Here is a 19,828-nt window from a genome sequence, read left to right on the forward strand (position 1 = left end):
CAGGTTGCCCCACAGGCAGCAGTAACAATCTGGTGTCACCTCTCAGGGATCAATAGCTGAGAGTGGCACAGGTCACAGCATCACAGGATGGTTTGGGTTGGAAAAGGCTTTTAAGCTTCTTCAACTCTTTCAAGGCTGGTGCCAAGCCATGGCCCTCAGCACCACAGCTCTGCCTCTTTGAAACACCTCTGGGGGTGGGGATTCAACCAGCTCCCTGGGCAGCCTGGGCCAGGCTTGGAGAACCCTTTCAGGGAAGAAGTTTCTTCTCATAGCCAACCTAAACCTCCCCTGGCACAACTTGAGGACATATCCTCTCACTTTTGCTTGCTAGTTAGGAGCAGAGCCCAGCCCCCACCTGGCTCCAACCTCCTTTCAGGGAGTGTAGAGAGCAGAAAGTCTCCCCTCAGCCTCCTCCTCCTCTCCAGGCTGGCCATACAGGGCTGAAAAGCTCAAGAGAAAGAGGTGCTGCTGCTGCTGTCCAGCCTGTTGAGCAGATCAATCAGCCTTGGCTCCTCCATTTGGGGCTCCTAGTGTGCCAGGGCATTCTCTCTCCTTGCTTTATCTGAGCTGCTTCTGGAGAAAAAGCAGCTGTAGGTGGAAGGAAACCCAAGCTACAGAACCCTGGCCCAACTCACCCTATTGTGCAGCCAGCTTCTGCCTCTATTGTCCAGATGCAGTTGAGATTGTGGTCGTAGGGTGTTGGGTAGCCAGGAGACAGGATCCTCCCCGAGGCCTCTCCTTTGATGGTTCCTCCACACTCAGCTGGAAGAAACACATGGGTTAGTGAGCAGCTTCCCAACACAGCTCAGTTCTCACCTGGCAACAAAGCAAATCTCATCCTATGAACACAACAGGGAGCATTTCCTTGCCTTTTAAAGAGATCCTCACAGCCTACAAAACAAAGATAAAGGCAGTCAGTTAATTCAGCTAAAGGAGGGAGTTAGCAGAGGAGCTTCTCTGCACACCTGATGTGCTGTCAGAGCTGCTCTCCACCCCTCTGGCTTCGCAGGGAACAAAGGCAGAGACTGCCAGCATCCTGCTCCCTCACATCTGGGGCAAAGGAGCTCAGTTCTGCTCTTCCCTGCAGAAAGGCTGAAGGGCTCAGCAGTGTGATACAAAGAGGCAGCAGACATGTGTGGGGATCTGCTCAATGAACCCCAAAAGGAGATGAGGATTTGGAAGAGGTTTTCAGAGCATCCATTAAAACTCCCTAAGTCTCCAGGTGCTCACACAGACAGACATAGACACAGACATAACTACTCATAAGTAGCATTTCTATGGCAAGGAAAGGTGAAGGAGATGCATGAAAAAGTTTAGGTTAGACATAAGCTAACACAGGGGTCTGGAGCACAGCCCTGGGAGGAGAGGCTGAGGGAGCTGGGGTTGCTTAGCCTGGAGAAGAGGAGGCTCAGGGGAAACCTCATTGCTCTCTACAACTACCTGAAGGGAGGTTGTAGCCAGGTGGAGCTTGGTGTCTTCTCCCAGGCACCCATCACATGAACAAGAGGACACAGTCTCAAGCTGTGCCAGGGGAGGTTTGGGCTGGATGTTAGGAAGAAGTTCTTCCCAGCAAGAGAGATTGGCCATTGGGATGTGCTGCCCAGGGAGGTGGTGGAGTCCCCATCCCTGGAGGTGTTTAGGAAGAGCCTGGATGAGGCACTTGATGCCATGGTTTAGTTGATTAGATGGTGTTGGGTGATAGGTTGGACTCAGTGATCTCAAAGGTCTCTTCCAACCCACATCATCCTAGGAGTCCTGTGAATACAGAGGGCCAAGGGCCAAGCCCATCACTTACAACCAGGAAAGTATCCTGTAGGGTCCTGAGATCTCTCAGAGGACTAAATCTGTAAGAACATCCCCACCCCCCAGGGACATCAGCTCCTAGTGAAGCTGCCAAGGAACAGCGCTTCATTAGATGCTCAGAACTCAGCAGCACAACTTCCCCAGCAAGAAGATGTCCTTCTGGAGAGCTCGAGGTAAAAAGGGAACTCAGGACTCAGCTAACAGACAGAAGGAATTAAAACATCTGAGGATGTGAAATCAGATGTCATGTAGCTCTCCCATAAACATGACTTTGAACTGTCAGGAGCCCAGACACAGGGTGATGTCTGGCACTATCAGCAAGTGCCACTCTGCTTAACACACCCCAGCGGAAGGACAAGGTCTGGAAAAGCAGCAGCCTCACTGCAGTGAAGCAAGAAAGCTTGTCAGATCCCTGCTCCTAGCACAGTGCATCCTGGTTAGGCTGCCTGGGGAAGTTCTGCAGCTCCCAGGCTGAAGATGCCTGCCACAGCATCACAGAATCTGAGAATGGGTTGGGTTGGAAAGGACCTTAAAGATCATCCAGCTCCAACCCCCCTGCCTTGGGCAGGGACACCTCCCACCAGCCCAGGTTGTTCACAGCTTCATCCAGCCTGGCCTTGAATACCTCCAGGGAGGGGGCAGCCACAACCTCCCCGGGCAGCCTGTGCCAGTGTCTCACCAGCCCCAACAGAGAGAATTTATTCCTCATCTCCACCCTAAATCTCCCTTCCTGAGGCTTCAGTCCATTGCTCCTCATCCACTCATTACAGGCCCTGGTCAAAAGTCCCTCCCCAGCCCTCCTGGAGCCCCTTCAGGTACTGGTAGGCTGCTCCAAGGTCTCCCTGGAGCTTTCTCTTCTCCAGGCTGAACAGCCCAAACACTCTCAACCTGTCCCCTCTGATCATCTCTGTGGCCTCCTCTGGATCCTCTCCAACAGCTTCATGTCCTTCTTGTGTTGGGGGTCCCAGAAACAGAGGCAGTGCTGCAGGTAGGGTCTCAGGAGAACAGAGTAAGGGGGAGAATCCTCTCCCTGTCCTGCTGCTCTCACTGCTTTTGATGCAACCCAGGACACAGCTGCCTGCTGGGCTGCAGGTGCACACATCCTGACCATGGTCTTTATTAAGATGGGATCAGTACCAGAGGTAACATCATGGGCATGAGCAAAGGGGGATGGAAAGATGCTTGGTGTGATGCCCACAAGCAAAGCCCCTGACAAAGGATTCTTAATCTGGAGAAGAGAAGGCTCTGAGGAGACCTCATTGTGGCCTTCCAGGATCTGCAGGGGGCTCCAAGAAAGCTGGGGAGGGACTTGTGAGGGTGTCAGAGAGTGATAGGAGTGGGGGAGGGGAATGGATCCAAGGTAGAGGAATGGAGTAAAACTAGAAATGGGGAGATTGAGATTGGATGTGAGGAAGAAATTGTTCCCCATGAGGGTGGTGAGAGCCTGGCACAGGTTGCCCAGGGAGGTGGTGGAAGCCTCCTGCCTGGAGGTGTTTGCAGCCAGGCTGGAGGTGGCTGTGAGCAACCTGCTGTAGTGTGGGGGGCCCCTGGCCATGGCAGGGGGGTTGGGACTGGCTGAGCCTTGAGCTCCCTTCCAACCCTGCCAATTCCATGGCTCTGTGTTGTCCAGGCAGGAGCTGTCTCACCCACGCAGGTCGGCAGGGGTTGATCCCAAGCTCTCCTCTCCCCGGTCAGGCACACCAGCGCCCTGCTGCCTCTCAGGGTGTAGCCAGGGTCACAGCTGAAGGACACAGAGCTGCCAGCAAAGTGTCCCTCGTCGTGCACCTTGTAGCCAAACTGGGGGATGCCAGGGTCCTCGCACTTAATGAGCTCAAAACCTGCAGCAGGACAAAGAGGATCTGTTTGCAGCAGACATCCACCAGCCAGCAGACCTCACAACACAAGGTCCTGTTAGGGTTTGCTTCTTAACAGCATTGCCTGGGGAGGACAAACACCACATTGGAAACCAAGGGGGTTGCCAAGGTGGCTTCAATCTCCATCTCTGTGAGGGGAGAGTTCAGGCAGAAGGGAAATAAAGAATGAAGACAAATCATCTACACCCAGAGGGGTAGAAGGGGAGGCTCAGGGGAGACCTTCTTGCTCTCTACAACTCCCTGAAGGGAGGTTGTAGCCAGGTGGGGCTTGGTCTCTTCTCCCAGGCAAGCAGCATCAGAACAAGAGGACACAGTCTCAAGCTGTGCCAGGGGAAGTTTAGGCTGGAGGTGAGGAGAAAGTTCCTCCCAGAAAGAGTAATTGGCCACTGGGATGTGCTGCCCAGGGAGGTGGTGGAATCCCCATCCCTGGAGGTGTTCAAAAAAGGCTTGGATGTGGCACTTGGAGGCATGGTTTGGTTGTCAGGAGGTGTTGGGTGATAGGTCATAGGTTGGACTTGATGACCTCTGAGGTCTTTTCCAACCTGGTTGATTCTATGATACAAGGTCTCGAGGGCCAGGGTGGTTTCCTCTGGTCATGCAGCTGTGACACCAAGCTGCAGCTGCCACACTTACTGGAAAACTGGAGCTCGAAGCCTTTGCTGGTGTTCTCACTGTTGGTGATGAACTCCAGCCACATGCTGCTGGAGGTGCTGTTGATGCTGGTGCCCAGCATCTCGGAGCGGCTGAAGGAGCCCAGCAGGCGAGCGGAGCTGTTGCTGCCGTCGTACACCTGGCAGGAACAAGGAACAGGCAGCACAAAACAACACCCAACAGAGTAAAATACATAAAACAAAAGTTCAAAACCCCAAAGGAGATAGAAAAGATGAAGAGAGGAGCAGGGAGAAAGAGAGAGGAGCAGGGAGAAAGAGAGAGGAGCAGGGAGAAAGAGAGAGGAGCAGGGAGAAAGAGAGAGGAGCAGGGAGAAAGAGAGAGGAGCAGGGAGAAAGAGAGAGGAGCAGGGAGAAAGAGAGAGGAGCAGGGAGAAAGAGAGAGGAGCAGGGAGAAGGAGAGAGGAGCAGGGAGAAAGAGAGAGGAGCAGGGAGAAAGAGAGAGGAGCAGGGAGAAAGAGAGAGGAGCAGGGAGAAAGAGAGAGGAGCAGGGAGAAAGAGAGAGGAGCAGGGAGAAAAGGAAAGACGAGATCCATTTTATTTGCTCCTTCAGGGATGAAATGATCCACAAGGTCAGACAGGGACAGTTCCTTTGGAGCTAGTGAAATTCTCCCAGCTAAGAGGTCGACTTAAGGAGCCGTAGGACAAGGGGGGGATGGTTGGAAGCTGAGGGAGAATAGGTTTGGACTGGATCTGAGGAAGAAGCTCTTCAGTATGAGGGTGGTGAGACTGTGGCTGTGGCTGCCTCCTCCCTGGGGGTGCTCAGGGCCAGGTTGGATAAGACCTTGAGCAAGCTGGGCTGGTGGGAGGTGTCTCTGCTCATGGCAGGGGGGCTGGAACTGTGAGGAGAGGCTGAGGGAGCTGGGGTTATTTAGCCTGGAGAAGAGGAGGCTCAGGGGAGACCTCATTGCTCTCTACAACTCCCTGAAGGGAGGTTGCAGCCAGGTGGGGGTTGGTCTCTTCTCCCAGGCACCCATCACATGAACAAGAGGACACAATCTCAAGATGTGGCAGGGGAAGCTTAGGCTGGAGGTGAGGAGAAAGTTCTTCCCAGCAAGAGAGATTGGCCATTGGGATGTGCTGCCCAGGGAGGTGGTGGAGTCACCATCCCTGGTGGTATTTAGGAAGAGACTGGATGGGGTGCTTGGTGCCATGGTTGAGTTGATCAGATGGTGCTGGGTGATAGGTTGGACTGGATGATCTCAGAGGTCTTTTCCAACCTAGTTAATCCTATCCTATCCTATCCTATCCTATCCTGCCCTGCCCTCTCCCTGGTGCAGATTGCTACCAACGTTCCCCGGGAGGAGATGAGGAGTTGACGACAAACCTGTTGAGGGAACACCATTTCTTTGGAGAGTGAGGGGATCCTTTGCATTGGCTGGAGACCTCTTTCCCTTTGGCAGACATCTGTGAGCTGGAGAGATGTGGCTTACACCTCTCTGGCAGCTCAGCAGCGTGGCGCTTCCGTAAGCAGAGAGGCGCGGGCTGGCTTAGCGCAGCGGCACGCAGCCCTCTGAGATTAATGCCTCCTACAAAGCCCATCTCTTCCTGCTTAATGGAAACTCAGCCTTGGATTTGTCTCCTCCTAGATAGAGCCCTAAAACTTGTAAATGCAGATTAATCTGAGCAGGGGAAAATGCTGAAGAGCCTGAGCTCTGCATTTAAACACAAGGCAGGGGGCACAAATCAGCCTCGCTTCTTAACACCTCAGAAATAACACCAAGAGCCTCCTGCTTCCTCCTGTGCTAATAGTTTTAGAGCTGCATTTCAATGTCTGGCTGAAGGGGATCTGCAGGAAGGCTGAGGAGGGGCTGCTTGGAAGGGCCTGTGGGGATAGGACAAGGGGCAAGGGTTTGAAACCAGGCTAGGGCAGATTTAGGTTGGACATCAGGAGGAAGTTCTGCACGATGAGGGTAGGGAAGTACTGGGACAGGCTGCCCAGGGAGGTGGTTGAGGCCCCATCCCTGGAGGCAGTCAAGCCACCTGGAGCTCTGAGCAAGCTGATCTAGCTGGAGGTGTCCCTGCTCAGTGCAGGAGGGTTGGACAAGATGACCTTTGAGGGTCCCTTCCACACCAGTTCTTATTTCCCCTGTACTCTTCTGGAGGCAAGAACTGAAGCTTAAGCCACAAAGGAAGAGCTCCTGGCAGTCCAACAGATCCCAGGGAAGACTTCACAGCAGGAGGAGCAGACACAGCAGAGGCAGCTACACCTTTAAGGGATGCAGACTTTGTTTATGCACCCACTTGCAGACTCAGGTCACAAAGCACCAGCTAGGCTGAAGCTGAAGGGACATTCACTCCTGCCTAGGTGCTGCTGCCAGGCTCTGCTAGGGGCTGGTGAAGTTCAGAGCTGCTGCTTCCACCAGCTACCACAGCACACTAAGGCTGAGAGGTGACACACACTGCCCACACCACGTCCCTGGGCTGGAAGGTATCACCTCACAGAGGTCCCACGTTAGTTTCCTGCTCTCACAGACAGAGCTGAAGCCCACCTGCCCTGCCTGAAGCTCAGCCTGGCCCATGGGAATTTTGCTGCTGTCTCCTAAGTGCCACAATGATCACTTAAGGACAGAGCAGAGACAATGGGGCAGTAGTAGTCCTCACAGGAATCTCTTCCAGAGATTAAGCATGGCACTGATGCCCTTGGCCATTCACCTGGTGGCCAGCACAGCCCCAACCTTTGGCAGCTGCTGGCACTGGAGGGGCCTGGGTGGCATTTCCCAGAGCCAGCTAACTTCATCAAGCCTTTGGATCATCACTTCCCATTGAGGTCCTGCTCTCTTCAGCAGCGTGGCAGGGTTTTGCTGCTAGAGACAGAAGAGTTACCTTGAGAACATCTCCTGCCTCCAGTTCAAAGGTCCTGGCTTTCAGCTGGATGCCCTTTCCTGGCTGGGTCTGGATGGAGTAGATGCACTCATGGTTGTTGTTGTAGTTGATTGGGTAGTTGGGGGACAGCAGAACACCTTGGGTTCCAGTTACAGATGAACCACATTCAGCTGTGTAAAGACACAAGAGCAGGTTTTAATGACCACAGGTGGACTCCAGCCACTCAGCACACATGCAGGTGAGTCCTCCAAACAGCCACAGAAGCTCACTCCTCCCTGCAGCCCTCTGCTAACACATCCATGGACTCTGTGTCCAAGTGCAGCCAGCCAACCAGACAGCCCTCAACAGCCCTTTTGTCACCATTAAACCTCATGTGCCTCACAGGAGAGATGAAAACCCTCTCCCTGCATGGGCAGGGACACTGAGTCACAGCACTGGAGTCACCAAGTGCCATCCTGGGAGCCAGCTCAGAAAGACATCCCCTGGAACTCAAAAGGAATCATGACAAAGCCTTCAACTTGGTCCTGAGGCATCACCACTGAGTGGTCACTGTGGCTTACACATGCCAGCCCAAACAGTTGTGTGAGCCTAGGAAAGCCCTGGAAGGCCACCAGCTGCTCAGGGCAGTGCCTTTGCTTGGGTGCCTAATGAATCACTAAGGTTGGCAAAGCCCTCTGAGATGATCAAATCCAACCATCAGCCCAACCCCACCCTGCCCACTAAGCCATGGCCCTCAGCACCACATCTACAGATCTCCTGGACACCTCCAGGGATGGTGAGTCCACAGCTGCCCTGGGCAGTCTCTCCTATGCTTCCCTCCTGAGCCAGAAGGAAAGTTTGAAAGTAATCATTAGATAGAAACAGAACCACAGACTGGGCTGGGCTGGAAGGGAGCTCAGAGCTCAGCCAGCCCAAGCCCCTGCAGGCAGCAGGGACATCCCCCACCAGAGCAGCTTGCTCAGAGCCCTGTCCAGCCTCACCTTCAACATCTCCAGGGCTGGGGCCTCAAACCACCTCCCTGGGCAGCCTGCTGCAGTGCTCCAGCAGCCTCCTGCTGCAGAACTTCCTCCTCACAGCCAATCCCAGTCTGCTCTGCTCTCACTTCCAACCATTGCCCCTGGGCCTGTCCCTGCAGCCTTTGCACACAGTCCCTCTGCAGCCTGCCTGTAGCCTCCTTCAGGCACTGGCAGGCAGCTCTGAGGTCTCCCTGGAGCCTTCTCTTCTCTTCTCCAGGCTGATGACCCCCAGCTCCCTCAGCCTGGCCTCATAGCAGAGGGGCTCCAGGCCCCTGATCATTTTCCCAGCCTCACTCTGGACCCACTCCTGCAGGTCTTCTCCAGATTTATATATCCCCACATACATCCACACAAAGCTCATCCTAAACCTCTACTCAAGTAGATGAACATCCTGCTGTCCCTCCAGCAATCCAGCCTGGGAGGGGGCTACAGCCCTTCTGCCCATCCCTCCTGTCCCTGCACACAGCTGCAGGGTCAGAAGCTCATTCCAGGACAGACTGAGGGAGTTGGGGCTGTTCAGTCTGGAGAAGTCTCCAAGGAGACCTAATTGTGGCCTTCCAGGATCTGAAGTGGGCTCCAAGAAAGCTGGGGAGGGACTTTTGAGGCTGTCAGGGAGGGATAGGAGTGGGGGGGATGGAACAAAACTAGAAATGGGTAGATTGAGATTGGATGTTAGCAAGAAGCTCTTCCCCATGAGGGTGGTGAGAGCCTGGCACAGGCTGCCCAGGGAGGTGGTGGAAGCCTCATCCCTGGAGGTGTTTGCAGCCAGGCTGGAGGTGGCTGTGAGCAACCTGCTGTGGTGTGAGGTGTCCCTGGCCATGGCAGGGGGGTTGGGACTGGCTGAGCCTTGAGCTCCCTTCCAAGCCTGACCACTCTCTGAATCCCTTCTCCCCCACCCCTGCACCAACCACCCTGCCAGCTGAACGATGCCATCCTGGGGAGGGAATGCCACCCATGCCTGCCCACCAGACCAGTCCAGCACAGTGTAACCAGCCAAGCAAAATGAAAGCACATGACCACCTACCAACACACCTTGGCAGAGGCGAACTCCACACTCTCCGTCTCCCCCCGAGGCAGGTGATGCGGGCAGCCCCCTCCAGCCGGTACCCAGGGAAGCAGGAGAAGGTGAGGACGTCCCCCACACCGAACTGCAGCCCCTTCCTGATGCTGTAGGCTGGCACCTCTGGCTCGTCACAGGGCTCCAAGTCATATTCTACAGGGGGGGGAAAAACAAGAAGCCAAAACCAACACCAAACAGATGCTTGTGGAAGGGCAGTGATGCCTTGCAGTGCCTGGGGAGGGCAGGGCAGGCCCCAGAGGTGAGGATGAGGATGGAGCTCTGAGTGTTGAGGGTGATGAAGGGGTTGGGACATCTGAGGAAGAAAGGCTGGGAGATCTGGGGCTGTTTAGCCTGGAGAGCAGCAGGCTGAAAGGAGATCTGGTCCCTATAAGGAGAGGCTGAGGGAGCTGGGGGTGTTCAGCCTGGAGAAGAGGAGGCTCAGGGGAGACCTTCTTGCTCTCTCCAACTCCCTGAAGGGAGGTTGCAGCCAGGTGGGGGTTGATCTCTTCTCCCAGGCAACCAGCAGCAGAACAAGAGGACACAGTCTCAAGCTGTGCCAGGGGAGGTTTAGGCTGGAGGTGAGGAGAAAGTTCTTCCCAGCAAGAGAGATTGGCCCTGGGGATGTGCTGCCCAGGGAGGTGGTGGAGTCCCATCCCTGGAGGTGTCCAGGAAAGGCTTGGGTGTGGCCCTGGGAGCCAGGGTTTAGTTGTCAGGAGGTGTTAGGGATTAGGTCATAGGTTGGACTTGATAATCTCTGAGGTCTTTTCCAACCTTATTGATTCTATATCTGCAGGGTGGGGGCAAGAAGCAGGAGCCAGGCTCTGTTCAGTGGTGTCCTGTGATAGGGGGAAGGGCAGTGGACACAAACTGGAGCACAGGGAGCTCCACCTCAACATGAGGAGAAACCCCTTTGGTGTGAAGCTGTGGAGCCCTGCAGCAGGCTTCCCCAAGAGCTTGTGGAGTCTCCTTCTCCAGAGCTGTTCAAGACCCATCTGGATGTGTCCCTGGGTGACCCTGCTTTGGCAGGGGGGATGGGTGGATGATCTCAGAGGTCCCTTCCAACCCCTACCATGCTGTGATGCTGTGATCCAGCTGCTGTGAAGCTCTGCCAGGGAAGCATCCAGACAAGCTCCCTGGGGCAGTTGGAGCCATGAAGACCAACCTGCTACCCCTCGACGAGTCACCAAGACCTGGATTTAAACCACCTCAAACTGGGGGGGCTCTCATTGCCTGCCAGAGTTGGCAGAGAAACAGGAAAAGGATCTCAGAGGTCTGATGGAACACGATGGAAATTTGTCACTCTGCCTCTGGTCCAGCCAAATGCAGATGAATTGAGCTGGGTGGGATGGCTGCTGCCTCTCCATTACTAATCCTGACCCTGACTGAGGCAAGCATCTTGCTTGGGGAGTGGAAGAGAACATTGAAGCTGCTGCTAAACAAAAGGTCATGTAGCAGGATGGCTGGGAGCCAAAAATCTCTCCCTGGCCACAGAACATGAGGAAGGCAATCTCTGTGATGGGCTGTTAGCTGAAAACCAACAGACCTAAGGAGGGTGAAGGGTGTTCAGCACCCCGGTGCAAGAGGGACAGGGAGCTGCTGGAGGCAGCTCAAGGGAGGGCCAAGGAGATGCTGAGGGGCTTGGAGCAGCTCTGTGAGGAGCAAAGGCTGAGCCCTGGGGGTGTGGAGCCTGGAGAAGAGCAGCCCCAGAGGGGAGCTGAGCAGTGCTGAGCAAGAGATCAGGGGTGAGAGGCAAGAGGATGAGGCTGGGCTCTTCTCAGTGGTGCCCAGGGACAGGGCAAGGGGCTATGGGCACAAACTGGAAGCCAGGAGGTTCCCCCTGAACAGGAAGAGAAAATTCTTCGTTGTGAGGGTGCTGGAGGCCTGGAGCAGGCTGCCCAGAGAGGTTGTGGAGTCTCCTTGTCTGGAGAGCTTCCAACCCCCCCTGGGCACTGTGCTCCTGGGCAGGCTGCTGGGGGTGCCCTGCTGGAGGAGGGGGGTTGGACTGGGTGATGTCAGAAGTCCCTTCCAACCCCTACCATGCTATGACTCTATGTCCACATCGACCCAAGGGAGGCTAAAAATACAACTTCCCTTTACCCAGGCCAGGACAAAAGCCTCCCAAGACATTCCAAGCAATAGATGTCTCTAGAAGCAAGCTTCATAAAGACAAAAAGGCCTTCCCCTCCCCCCAGGCACAAGGAAAATTAATTGGAAACTTTCTGATGAGCTTCCACAGAGGATCCTCTGCAAATCCCTGACTTCAGAGGCCAGAACTAAGGTGCTGGAAACCTCTTCTCTCTGTGCAGCAGGGTTTTGATCTGCATCTATGGCAACAGCTCTGCCCCTCCAAGGCAAGCAGCACATCAGCACCAGCTCCACCAGAAAAGTGAGCATCCCCCTGCCACAGCAGCAGCCTGAAACTGCAGCTCTTGCCCTCAGGACTGAAGGGGGCAGAAAACCCAGCAGCAGTGCAATGAGCTGCTGCCCAGTGACTGATTGCTGTAGGGAATGGTTTGCTCAGGGCACCCAGGCAGGAGAGAGGACACTGGCTGAGGTCTGTGCCCAAGCAAACACTCCCACAGGGACTGCAGGACGTGGGGTGGGAAGGACACAGCTGCACACCTGGCACACTGCAACCAGGGATCAGCCACAGACAGTTTCCCAGGGGGAGGCTGTGCTCTGCCCAGGCAAACCTGCCTGCCTGGCTCTCTTCTCTCCAAGAGCACCAAGCACAAGCTGCTCTGCACTGACACCTCTGCAACCCCACAAGTTCCTTGGAAGGAACCAACATTGGGTGTAATGCAGTGGCAGGAGTGGCTTGATTTAGTGAGCACTGAAGGGGTTTGGTGGTCATAGAGTCATGGATTGAGGGAAGGGACCTTAAAGCTCACCCAGTTCCAACCCCCTGCCATGGGGAGAGACATCTCCCACCAGCCCAGGTTGCTCAAGGCCTCACCTAGCCTGGCCTTGAACACCTCCAGGGAGGGAGCATCCCCAGCCTCCCTGGGGAGCCTGTACCAGTGTCTCCCCATCCTCACTGCAAAGAAGTTCTTCCTCATCTCCAGCCTCAATCTCCCCTCTCCCAGCTTCAATCCACTGCCTCTCACCCTAGGTTCTTAGAGCAGAAGCTGTTTTGCACAGCCAGATCTTCACCAGCACAGCAGGGTGAGAGTGTTGCTGCAATCAGCAAAACCCTGGATGCCCTCTGAGCTCCAGGGGGGTTTGGTTTTCTCTGCTATTAGAGCAGGTCAATTAGAGCCAGCCCAGCAAGGGGAAACACAGTTCCCAGTTCCCCAGCAATGCCAGGGGGCTCATGGAAACCTGGGGTGGGCTACATGAGGTCTGTGTTGCACCTAGGACAGGCTGAAGGCAGCTGCAGAGGCACTGGAGGAGCATCCCAGTGGAGCAACAGACCAAAGGAAACAAACAAGAGAGACCAGATGGACAATGGGGAGTGACCAGCTCGCTCCTGCTCCTCATCCAACAAGTCCAGATTGCTCAGAGGCCTCTTCCAAGAGATCCCATCTGTCCCAGCTTCCCATGCTGGAAGTGCTGCAGAGGTTCTCCTCTGCTGAACAGAGAAGGAAGAAGGCAGCTGGAGGAAAGAGGAATGGCAGAGCCCAGGAAGGGGAAGCTCTGTCCATGAAGGGAGCAGCAAAGATGAGCAGGGGAGAGGCAGAAAGAAGAGAGATGTCTGTAGTAGAATTTAACCACAGGGGGTGCAATTTAGAGGGGCTGAAGGCAGACAAGATTGCTACCTCTGGTACCAGAGAAGAGGACCATGAGGAGAAGACTTCATGAGCCATCATGCTACACTGGTTCCTGGGGTGACAGGAGGAGTGACCACCAATGACGAGAGGTCACCACCGGTGACCCAGACCAGGAGCGACTGCATCAGCAGGAAACTGCCCCCAGGAGTTGCAGACAGCTGGGAAGGGCAAGAAGGAAGCCTTTGTCCAGCCCTGCTCTTACCTGAGAAGGTGATGTTGAAGCCCTCATAGGACATGGAGAAGTCCGAGATGAAGCGAATTTGAGCAGAGAAGTTGCCAAAGAGCCCTGCGCTGAGCGGGGCAGGCAGCCTGGAGCCTGTCAGCTGCTTGAGGGGCTGAGCAAAGCTGCTGTTCTCCGTGATGAGGAGGTAGTCGTGGCCATTCTCCAGGTGGAAGGTATGAAAGGTGAAGAACACACCTGCAGGGGAAGGGAAAGAGAGAGGGCTTCAGCCGGCAGCATTCGCACGGCGCCCCAAAGCTCCTCTCCTCTCCCAGAGGTGGCAGCAGTGCCAGCCCTGCTGCCCAGCCACAGCAGCCCAGCTAGGAGGGAAACCCACAGGCACCTCCAGCCACAGGAGCGAGCCACAGGAGCATCCAGGCTGGAGAAGCCTTCTAGGATCAGTGAGTCCAAGCAGCCAGCCAGCCCCACCACGGCCACCAAACCACGCTGGAAAGCAGCACAGAGCTCTTTCCATGGAGCAGGCCCGGGAGGCAGCAGGGCTCACAGGGGCACAGAGTCACAGAGCTGTTTGGGTGGGCAAAGCTCATTGAGTCCAACCTTCAACCCAACCCCACCGTGGCCACTGAACCCTGCCCTTCAGTGCCATGGCCACAGGCTTCTTCAACACCTCCAGGCATGGAGAGACTCCACTGCCTCTCTGGGCAGCCTCTTCCAGTGCTCTGCCACCCTCAGTGTAACAGTTCCTCCTCAGCACCCAGCCCCGGGCCCTGCTGTCCCTTCAGCACCCAGCCCCGGGGTCCTGCCGTCCCTTCAGCACCCAGCCCCGTGCCCTGCCGTCCCTTCAGCACCCAGCCCCGGGCCCTGCCGTCCCTTCAGCACCCAGCCCCGTGCCCTGCTGTCCCTTCAGCACCCAGCCCCGGCCCCCGCTGTCCCTTCAGCACCCAGCCCCGGGGTCCCGCTGTCCCTTCAGCACCCAGCCCCGGCCCCCGCTGTCCCTTCAGCACCCAGCCCCGGGGTCCTGCTGTCCCTTCAGCACCCAGCCCCGGGCCCTGCCATCCCTTCAGCACCCAGCCCCGGGGTCCTGCTGACCCTTCAGCACCCAGCCCCGGGCCCTGCCATCCCTTCAGCACCCAGCCCCGGGGCCCTGCCGTCCCTTCAGCACCCAGCCCCGGGCCCCGCTCTCCCTTCAGCACCCAGCCCCGGGCCCCGCTCTCCCTTCAGCACCCAGCCCCGGGGTCCTGCTGTCCCTTCAGCACCCAGCCCCGGGCCCTGCTGTCCCCTCGGGACCCACTCCCGGGCCCTGCTGTCCCTTCAGCACCCAGTCCCGGACCCTGCTGTCCCTTCGGGACGCATCCCCAGGCCCTGCTGTCACCTCCAAGGTGCATGGAGGGAGCCCACATGCAGTCAGTGCAGATCTGGGCACGGCAGGCAGAGCCAGGGGGGGTTAACCTAGCTCTTGACAGCCATCTCAGATCTTAAAAGCCCAGAGAATCCTCCACTTTCCTCCACATTATGCTGCCAAAAATAAACTCCCAGCACAGCTCCAGCTCCAGCAGGAAGAGACAAACAGAGGGAAACTATTTTGTCTCTCCTTCCAAATTCAATTTCAACAATTTGAAACATTTCATGGAGCAGGCTCTGACCTTGCTGCAGCTGTAAATGAACAAGGAAGGAGTCATGGATTACTTAAAGTCTCCTTCACACCTCCAGACACCAAACAGTAAGTACTCCAGGCTTTGGCAGGAGCCTGCAGCTAGGTGATTTTTCATGCTGGAATTCCAGCCCTTTAAGCAGGAACATTTCCTCTCTGGGAAAATAACTCCAGCCCTGAAAAAACCCAACCCCAAAAAGTGGCACTGACAGCTTGCAGAGAGCTGAGCAAGGCAGGGGCATCTCAGCAAGCCTGTCACATTCCCATCACACACTGCTAACAAGCTAAAGAGATGCCTGGCAATGGGGGAAGGAAGGGTGGGGGGAAAAAGAGAAGCAGCAGCAGCTTCTTTGCATTTTTATGGCTTCCCAGAGAGCACAGCAGCACAGAAACACAGAATCAACCAGGCTGGAAAAGACCTCAGAGACCTTCAAGTCCAACCTGTTACCTAACACCCAACACATCTCCTGACGACCAAACCATGGCTCCAAGTGCCACATCCAGTCCCCTCTTGAACACCTCCAGGGATGGGGACTCCACCACCTCCCTGGGCAGCACATCCCCATGGCCAATCTCTCTCTGGGAAGAGCTTTCTCCTCACCTCCAGCCTAAACCTCCCCTGGCACAGCTTGAGACTGTGTCCTCTTGTTCTGGTGCTGCTTGCCTGGGAGAAGAGACCAACCCCCACCTGGCTACAACCTCCCTTCAGGCAGTTGTAGAGAGCAAGAAGGTCTCCCCTGAGCCTCCTCTTCTCCAGGCTGAGCAACCCCAGCTCCCTCAGCCTCTCCTCACCAGACCCCTCCCCAGCCTTGTTCCCCTTCTCTGAACACCTTCAAATCTCTCAATGTCCTTCTTAAACTGAGGAGCCCAGAACTGGACACAGTCCTGGACACAGCCTAAAGCAAAAATGGGGTGGGGGGGAGAGGATGCCAGCAGCAAACCTTTGCTGTTGTGAAGGAGGCAGCAGTGGCACAGCAGCTTTGGTATAGCTTTGGCACAGCAGCTTTGGCTCAAAGGTGAGGCAGCAGAGTCAGAATCAGCACAAAAGAGAACCAGAGAACAATTGTTTTTGGTTTGGTTGGAAAAGACCTTTGGGATCACCATCCAAGCATCAGCTAACCACAGTGCCTCAAGCACTGGGATCCCAGGGAGGCACCACCCCAGTGTGGCTCACATCACCTCTAGATCCCACCAAAACCTCTCTCCCTTGAAGCAAGGAGAGGGCAATGAGCTGCTCTGTCTTTTCTCCCCCCCTCTGGCTGCCTCCTCTTCTCCAGGCTAAGCACCCCCAGCTCCCCCAGCCTCTCTCCTTAGGGCTGTGCTCCAGACCTCTCAGCACCGCAGGGCAAGCTCCCAGCCCTGCTCGCTCTGAACTGGGCTCCACACTCCTCATGCCCCTGCTGACCTGGGCACAGCTGTTGGCAGAGGAGCAGAGTCCCCCATGCAGACACCAAGTGCTGGCATCTGGGCAGCCTTAGTCACACTTGGATCCCCACCCCCTCACCTGCATCCCCAGTGCCCAGGGGCACCACCAAGGTACTTCACTGCAGCCAACAGTTAACAGGGTGGAGGCTGCCAGCCTGGGGGGTACCCAAGGGCTGTCCTGCCCTGGGGCCGCGTTGCTGCCAAAGGACAGCAGCAGCTGCCTCCAGGAGCAAGGAGAGCTGTAGGTAAGGATCAGAGGAAGAATCTCCTCCTTGCTCCCTGTTCATTGCTGGAGATCAGGATGAGACCAGCCTAGAGACTGATTAAAGCTCTGGAGCATGAGATTTAATATCCATCCCACCAGGCTTTTGTCAGCATCCAATTAGAGCTCTGACTATTCCATTTGCCCTTCTGTCCAGCCAATTGCTTTCTGAAGGTTTCCTGGGCACCAGCAAGCAGTTTCCTTCCAAAAGTGAAGGTCAGACAGGCTGGAAACCAGTACCAAGCTGGAAGAGGATTGGGAAGAAGCAGGGCTTACAGAGTCATAGAATCATAGAGCTGTTTGGGTTGGCAAAGCTCTCCAAGATCATGGAGTCCAGCCTTCAACCCAACCCCACCGTGGCCACCAAACCATGGCCCCAGGTGCCATGGCCACAGGTTTCTGGGGCCCCTCCAGGCATGGAGACTCCACCACCTCCCTGGGCAGCCTCTGCCAGGCCCTGACCACTCTTGCAGCAAAGAAGTTGTTCCTCATGCCCAACCTAAACCTCCCCTGGGACAATTTCAGGCTACAGTTCCTGATGTCCTTCATCTGCTTCCCAGGGCCCTTTAACCCACAGTGCCTAAAGAAGCCTTTTGTGGAGGGAGGGATTTCCCCAGAGCTCCTGCTGCCCACCAGCAGCCCTCTTGACAGGGTGCTTGGTTGCATGGGTTAGTTGATTAGGTGGTGTTGGATGATGGGTTGGACTTGATGATCTTGAAGGTCTCTTCCAACCTGGTTTATTCTATTCTATTCTATTCAGGCTATCCACAGCAGCTTGCCCAGGAGCACTGTGGCCAGGTGGGATTGGAATCTCTGCAGAGAAGGAGACTCCACAACCTCCCTGGGCAGCCTGCTCCAGGCCTCCAGCAGCCTCACACCAAAGCAGCTTCTCCTCATTGTCAGGTGGAACAACTTGGGTTCCCCAGCTCCTTGTCCTGTCACTGGGCACCACTGAAGAGAGCCCAGCCCCATCCTCCTGACCCCCTGACCCCCACCCTTTATCACCTCCTGCTCTACCACCTGGTGCTAGGGAGAAGAGCCCAACCCCCACCTCATTCCAACCTCCTTTCATGTACTTGTAAAGAGCAATGAGGTCTCCCCTCAGCCTCTTCTTCTCCACTCTAAACAACCTCAATTCTGTCAGCTGCTCCTCACAGGATTTGCTCTCCAGACCTCCCCCCAGCCTGGTTGCCCTTATCCCATCTCAGCTGCCCCAAGTTCTCTCCATCCTTAACCTTTTCATTGCAGCTCCACTGTAACCATCAGTGGCCCAGGCAGGAGGTGTCTGACTCACTGTTTAGTGATGGCCAAGCTGGGCTGTGACAATCCCTTCCTCCCAGCCAGGGAAACCTGAGATGGAGCCTGACAGAACATTTTCCCTCCCAATGCCCGCCCTGCAGAGCTCCAGGCAGGTAGGAAATGTCCAATGCTTCCCAAATCGTTATCATTCTTAGCAGCAGTGGAGTCAGTTGGAGACAGGCATGACCTGGTGTGGCCTGAAAGCCTGGGGAGGTGCAGGGAATACAAAGCATCTGAGGTGGTCCCTGCTTGTCAGCTGCCAGGGAATGTAGACCCTCAGCTTTGCAAAGCCCAGCCTAGGGAGCAGCAGAAATAACAGGGTGGGGAAAAGAAGGGAGGGAGGGGGGCAAGAGAAGAGGGGAGGACGGGAGGGGGGCAAGAAAAGAGGGGAGGACGGGAGGGGGGCAAGAAAAGAGGGGAGGACGGGGGGGGGGCAAGAAAAGAGGGGAGGACGGGGGGGGGCAAGAAAAGAGGGGAGGACGGGGGGGGGGCAAGAAAAGAGGGGAGGACGGGGGGGGGGCAAGAAAAGAGGGGAGGACGGGGGGGGGGCAAGAAAAGAGGGGAGGACGGGGGGGGGGGCAAGAAAAGAGGGGAGGACGGGGGGGGGGCAAGAAAAGAGGGGAGGACGGGGGGGGGCAAGAAAAGAGGGGAGGACGGGGGGGCAAGAAAAGAGGGGAGGACGGGGGGGCAAGAAAAGAGGGGAGGACGGGGGGGCAAGAAAAGAGGGGAGGACGGGGGGGCAAGAAAAGAGGGGAGGACGGGGGGGCAAGAAAAGAGGGGAGGACGGGGGGGCAAGAAAAGAGGGGAGGACGGGGGGGCAAGAAAAGAGGGGAGGACGGGGGGGCAAGAAAAGAGGGGAGGACGGGGGGGCAAGAAAAGAGGGGAGGACGGGGGGGCAAGAAAAGAGGGGAGGACGGGGGGGCAAGAAAAGAGGGGAGGACGGGGGGGCAAGAAAAGAGGGGAGGACGGGGGGGGCAAGAAAAGAGGGGAGGACGGGGGGGCAAGAAAAGAGGGGAGGACGGGGGGGGCAAGAAAAGAGGGGAGGACGGGGGGGCAAGAAAAGAGGGGAGGACGGGGGGGCAAGAAAAGAGGGGAGGACGGGGGGGCAAGAAAAGAGGGGAGGACGGGGGGGCAAGAAAAGAGGGGAGGACGGGGGGGCAAGAAAAGAGGGGAGGACGGGGGGGAGGCAAGAAAAGAGGGGAGGACGGGGGGGCAAGAAAAGAGGGGAGGACGGGGGGGAGGCAAGAAAAGAGGGGAGGACGGGAGGGAGGCAAGAAAAGAGGGGAGGGCGGGAGGGAGGCAAGAAAAGAGGGGAGGGCGGGGGGGCAAGAAAAGAGGGGAGGGCAGGGGGGCAAGAAAAGAGGGGAGGGCAGGGGGGCAAGAAAAGAGGGGAGGGCAGGGGGGCAAGAAAAGAGGGGAGGGCAGGGGGGCAAGAAAAGAGGGGAGGGCAGGGGGGCAAGAAAAGAGGGGAGGGCAGGGGGGCAAGAAAAGAGGGGAGGGCAGGGGGGCAAGAAAAGAGGGGAGGGCAGGGGGGCAAGAAAAGAGGGGAGGGCAGGGGGGCAAGAAAAGAGGGGAGGGCAGGGGGGCAAGAAAAGAGGGGAGGGCGGGGAGGCAAGAAAAGAGGGGAGGGCGGGGAGGCAAGAAAAGAGGGGGAGGGCAGGAAAAACAGTGAAAACAAAGAGAATGAAGGGGAAAAGGAGAAAACCCTCAGAGAAGGGACAAAAGAAGGGAGAGAAGAGCGCTGGAGTGCTAACTGCCCCCAAGCAAGCCAGCAGCAGAGAAAGCCCGGCGTAATTCAGCCCCCAGAGCTGGGAGGGCAGCCTCTGAACTCCACATCTCCTGAGACAACTGAGTCAGAGGGCACAGAGCCTCTCCAGCAGCACAGCCAGCTGAGGGCTGCGGAGCTGTAGCCACGGAGGGCTAATTATCAGCTGCTTTGAAAGGCTTTGTGCCTCCCATTAAACCTTTGCTCTGGTCTGAAATTTACTGTGGC

The 19,828-nt window shown here is 56.4% G+C and overlaps 1 protein-coding gene across 1 annotated transcript in view; it reads right to left on the reverse strand.

The window, feature by feature from the left end:
- The window catches only part of CSMD2 (CUB and Sushi multiple domains 2), a 376,465-nt gene that overhangs the window by 95,376 nt on the left and 261,261 nt on the right, over positions 1-19,828 (reverse strand). The window contains exons 20-25 of the mRNA XM_068159296.1: positions 13,220-13,435; positions 9,212-9,400; positions 7,172-7,341; positions 4,311-4,467; positions 3,450-3,641; positions 636-762 (exon numbers count right to left, since the gene is read on the reverse strand). Coding sequence (XP_068015397.1) covers positions 636-762; positions 3,450-3,641; positions 4,311-4,467; positions 7,172-7,341; positions 9,212-9,400; positions 13,220-13,435 — 1,051 coding nt within the window. The remainder of the gene's footprint in view (positions 1-635; positions 763-3,449; positions 3,642-4,310; positions 4,468-7,171; positions 7,342-9,211; positions 9,401-13,219; positions 13,436-19,828) is intronic.

This window comes from Melanerpes formicivorus, unplaced genomic scaffold, assembly GCF_026170545.1.
Source record: "Melanerpes formicivorus ecotype bairdi unplaced genomic scaffold, bMelFor1.0.p_v2 SCAF_45, whole genome shotgun sequence".
Taxonomy (NCBI): domain Eukaryota; kingdom Metazoa; phylum Chordata; class Aves; order Piciformes; family Picidae; genus Melanerpes; species Melanerpes formicivorus.